Source organism: Cottoperca gobio, chromosome 18, assembly GCF_900634415.1.
Source record: "Cottoperca gobio chromosome 18, fCotGob3.1, whole genome shotgun sequence".
In the NCBI taxonomy this organism is placed as follows: Eukaryota; Metazoa; Chordata; class Actinopteri; order Perciformes; family Bovichtidae; genus Cottoperca; species Cottoperca gobio.
The window spans coordinates 14,458,288-14,463,748 of record NC_041372.1 but is presented as its reverse complement, the minus strand read 5'-3'; the positions used below and the strand labels follow the sequence as shown (position 1 = coordinate 14,463,748).

Genomic DNA, 5,461 nt, shown 5'->3' with positions numbered 1-5,461 from the left:
ATCTCCACATGTTGTGAAGTAAATGTCGGGATAACTCTGTTAGCTTATTATAAATAGAGTGTGCTCTGTCAGAAATGTTTATGAGTCTTTCTGCTTCAGTGAACGAAAACTACAACTTCCTGTTTCCTTAGATTTATATGAAAAGGAAGAAGCAGCTGGAGGTCAGAGGTCAAAGCTCAAAGGTGACCAGTGAAGATGTTTTGATAAATACACCTGAAACCTGACGAGGGTCGATCCATTATTGAGCGAGCCAACCAGAGTCCAGTGTGTGTGTGTGTGTGTGTGTGTGTGTGTGTTTTCTCTTCCCACGTGTGTTGTTGCCACGACAACACCGTGGCGACATGATATATGTAGGATTTGTATTTATGGTCATTTTTCTGTAAATAACATAATGTATAATAATAAACTGTACATAAGGAAACAGCCCCAGAATTATTCCACAGGGAGGCTTTTAATGTGAAATATCAAATATTTATATATTCCTTACACTGCCTTACACTGGCTTGAAATGTGCGTCTTTCATTTACAGTCTCTTAACACGAGCAAAATAAAAGAATTAAAAACCTAAAGAATCAGGAAGAACGAAGTTAAACATGGAGTTTTGAGGTTCCAGCAAATTAAAAACACTTCCAGATCAGAAAAGACTTTAAAAAGATTCAATATGATGAAATATTGAAGTAAATAAAAGCAAATATTTGAGTATTTAAAGTATTTCTGGCGTCAGTTTCACTTCTCCTCCTCTGATCATTGATCTCCTTCATGTTTTATTCAGCCAGGTGAGACGCAGGTGTCTCATTTCCTGCCCCTGCTGGCAGCGGCAGCCATCTTGGTCGAGGGCAAAGTGACTTTTAGCAGTTGGCTTCACATACACACACACACACACACACACACACACACACACACACACACACACACACACACACAGGGATGTGTCCTACATTCATGTCTCAGCGGACAGGAAGTCGGCGTTCATAAAGTTTTAATGTTCCCACGGCTCCTCACGTCTGATTGGCCGAGTCACTATTGACAACCAATCAGCTCACGCCCAAAATAGGAAACACTTCCTGGTTAAATAAAGGTTTCCTGGTTTAACTGACGCTGAGGATCTACGGCATGAACAGAAATATGTTATTTGTGTGGAGGAATGTTGTTGGAGGAAAAGTGTAGAGTTAAAGGGAAAATAATAAATAAATAAATACAATGAATTAATTTAAAAATAAGTTATATTTAAAAATAAGTTAAAGAATAAATGCAAAAATAAAAACATTACTAAATGAATATATAAATGGGAAAATTAAATAGGAAAGTAAATAATTAATTAATAAAAAAGGTAATGAAAACTGAAATATCAATTTATGTGACATTTGATCAATTAATAAAGATAAAAACATCTATATTTAATATTATTTTAGGTACATGTGTGCAAATGTGCTGACGACAGAAAGAATCACAATAAAAGCTTATTGTAAAAGTTGTTCTCTGCAGACACACGGAGACGACGCAGGAAACAGCGGGGCTGATGGGAAATGAAGTCTGAACACAGCTGTTTTTCCCACCATGATGTCATTGTTTTGTCGAAATGATTCAACACATTACAGCGAGTTCATACGGAATACATCTTTTAACATACAAACACTTTGAAGTCATCGCAGCACGAAATCATATGTAATCACACTGTTGCCCCCGGATACAGGTCCCCTTTGTGTGTGTGTGTGTGTGTGTGTGTGTGTGTGTGTGTGTTGCACATAGCCATGAATAAAGCATGCTGATGAACTAGATCACATGGACCAACGTTGGTTAAGAAAAACCAGAGAGACGACGAATCAGGTTCAAATCACACCGATAAATGATCTCAATAAATAAATATATAAATATAGAAATAGAGAAATAGTTTAATAAATAGATAAATAACTATATAGATTAATAAATAAATATATAAATACATGGATCAATAAATAGATTAATAAGTCAATGGATGGATAAATAAATAAATATGTAGATTAATAAATAAATAGACAAATAGTTTAATAGATAAATGAATACATAAATAACTATAGATTAATAAATTAATAAATAAATATATAAATAACTATATAGATTAATAAATTAATAAATAAATATATATATAAATAACTATATAGATTAATAAATTAATAAATAAATATATAAATAACTATATAGATTAATATATAGATTAATAAATAAATAGACAAATAGTTTAATAATAGATAAATTAATATATAATAACTATATAGATAAAATAGATAAATAGATAAATAGATTCCCTCTCTCCTGATTTACAGAGTTACCGGTCGTCTCTGACGTCTCCTGCACCCCCCCCCCCCCCCACTGTTGATTCACAGATCTATTTCGGGCCTCGCTCCCCGCCTGCTCTCCATCACACTGTTGACATCCTTTCATTTCTTTCTCCCATATGACACAAGTCAGCTGTTTTAAATACATTATTAACAAGTAACCTGCGAAATATCTACGATTCATATCGATGTCTGTCTGTGAGCTAAAAGACAAGTCTTTTACGAACAAGCATTGTGTGACTATCCAAAGACTTATACAGTTAGGAAGTATTTGGACATTGACACAATGTTCATCATGTTGTCTCTGTACCACAAACGATCAACATGTGCTTTAAGTGCAGACTTCCATCTTTAGTTTGAGGGTATTTACATCCAGATCAGATGAACGGTGGAGGAACTACAACACATCGTATACGTGGTGTCCACTTTTTAAAAAGTAATTGGACAAAGTAACATAATCATAAATCAAATTGTCACTTTTAATATTTGGTTGCGAATCCTTTGCAGTCAACGACAGCCTGAAGTCTGGAACCCAGAGACATCAGCAGACGCTGGTTCGGTCCCTGGTGATGCTCTGCCAGGCCTCCACTGCAGCTGTCTTCACTTCCTGCTTGTTCTTTGGGCAGTTTCCCTTCAGTTCTGTCTTCAGCAAGTGAAATGCTCCTGGATTCAGGTCAGGTGACTGACTTGGCCATTGCAGAACATTCCACTTCTTTGCCTTAAAGAACTCTTTGGTTGCTTTCGCAGTACGCTTTGGGTCATTGTCCATCTGCACTGTGAAGCGCCGTCCAATGAGTTCTGAAGCATTCGGCTGAATATGAGCAGATAATATACAAAACACTTCAGAGTTCATCAGCAGTCACATCATCAATAAATACAAGAACCAGTTCCATTGGCAGCCATACATGCCCACGCCATAACACGACCCCCACCACCGTGCTTCACTGATGAGGTGGTGTGCTCTGGATCATGAGCAGTTCCTTCTCCATACTCTTCTCTTCCCATCATTCTGGTACAAGTAGATCTTTGTCTCATCTGTCCACAGGATGTTGATCCAGAACTTTACAGGCTTTTTTAGATGCGTTTTAGCAAACTCTAATCTGGACTTCCTGTTGTTGAGGCTCACCAATGGTTGACATGGTGTGGTGAACCCTCTGTATTTACTCTGGTGAAGTCTTCTCTTCATTGTTCACTTTGACACAGATACACCCACTGGACCTCCTGGAGAGAGTTCTCGATCTGAACTGAAGGGCTGTTTCTTCACCAGGAGAAGAATCCTTCTGTCATCCACCACAGTCGTCTTCCGTGGTCTTCAAGATGTTTTGGTGTTGCTGAGCTCACCAGTGCGTTCTTTCTTTTTCAGAATGTACCAAACAGCTGATTTGGCCACACCTAATGTTTTTGTTATTTCTCTGTTGGGTTTGTTTTGATGGTTCAGCCTAACGATGTCCTGCTTCACTGATAGTGACAGCTCTTTAGACTTCATATTGAGAGTCTAGACCTTTTATCTGCTCCTTGTAAATGAACTAACGAGGAAGCAACACACACCTGGCCATGGAACAGCTGAGCAGACAGTTGTCCAATTACTTTTGGTCCCTTAAAAAGGGGACACCACGTGTCCCGATGACAGGAAGTAAAAACGTTGCAACATGACAGATCTGGACAGCACAGACTGAGCTGCTGTATTCATCCTGAACGTCGCTTCATCGTAAGACTTTATCATTATTAATATCTGCATCCAAACACAAACACTGAGTCACAGGACGAGTTTGTGATGAAGCTGCACATAAAACATTCTCTTTATTATTATTATTATTATTATTATTATTATTATTATTATTATTATTATTATTATTACTACACTAAGCATCACCTCGCTACAGCATCATACTGTATAGTAATATGGTGTTAGCAGATTCAGCACGACTGCAGACTCTTCATCACACTAAAGACAGTAAAGAGGAAGATGAAGGGATGAAATAAAGAATAAAACGAGTAAAGCTGCAACGACTAGACGCACAGAAAACGTCTTTAAATGCAGCTCCAGCGTCGCACATAAAGATGTCCTGCGTGCTCTTTGTTTTATTTCATGTTAAAGTAACAAAACAAGACATTTAAACACGTTTCATAGACTTAAGGATAAAAGCAGGATGGAGGGAATTCCCTGTTGCTTCCAGACACACACACACTTCATATTCGGTTACGCAATATAACGTAGGCTGTGTGTGTGTGTGTGTGTGTGTGTGTGTGTGTGTGTGTGTGTGTGTGTGCGTGTGAGGGAGGTATACCCTGTTATTCACCCACACATTTAAACAGCTCTCCTCATTTAAAACCTGGACATGAAGATGTTTCTATAATTTCAATGTCTATGTTCTCAAAATTCGACAAAAGAAATCAGAATTTAATGCATTTAAAATATAATCATCTTCTATGCTACTGATTGGTGTTTTTGTCGCGCACTGTGTACGCAATGTTTTTATCACTCCAACGCAAAATGACGCGCATAAATAAGAGTCGAGATATGAAACAACAGTCAGATAATAAACATAAACACAGGTTCCTTCTTACCTGAGTGGCTTTATGGAACTGCTTTTTCAACCCCGCGACAGACATCACTTCGGTGGAGAAAAACTAACAAGAGCGAAATAAGAATAAAAAATATTTATATTTGAAGGCTGTTTGGGAGGAAAGAGCCAACAAGGGGACACGGCGGTAGATCCTCCGGTTAACGGTCGATGTTGTCCGTTTATTTTGGCGAAATTGGTGGAGGATGCCGATGATGCCAGACAAACCCAGCTGGATCTATTTCAGGGGAGAGACAAAGATCGTCTAATGATGCGACACCAGAGAACACACTCCTTTAAATAAAGTCTCTTGATCAGCTGGAAGATGATGTCACGAAGATGAACATGTAACACACACATTAATGTCACACACACATTAATGTAACAAGAACATGTAACACACACATTAATGTCACACACACATTAATGTCACACACACACATTAATGTAACAGGAACATGTAACACACACATTAATGTAACAGGAACATGTAACACACACATTAATGCAGCAGGAACATGTAACACACACATTAATGTAACAGGAACATGTAACACACACATTAATGTAACAGGAACATGT

General features: G+C 37.7%; 1 protein-coding gene across 2 annotated transcripts in view; it reads right to left on the bottom strand.

Moving 5' to 3' along the window:
* The window catches only part of LOC115023551 (endophilin-A1-like), a 17,609-nt gene extending 12,476 nt beyond the window's left edge, over window positions 1-5,133 (bottom strand). For both annotated transcript variants that reach the window (XM_029454616.1, XM_029454615.1), the window contains exon 1: window positions 4,884-5,133. Coding sequence is in view for 1 of the 2 variants with exons in the window: in XM_029454615.1 (XP_029310475.1) it covers window positions 4,884-4,928 (45 nt within the window). In the remaining variant the exon portion in view is untranslated. The remainder of the gene's footprint in view (window positions 1-4,883) is intronic.
* Between the last annotated feature and the right edge of the window lie 328 nt (window positions 5,134-5,461).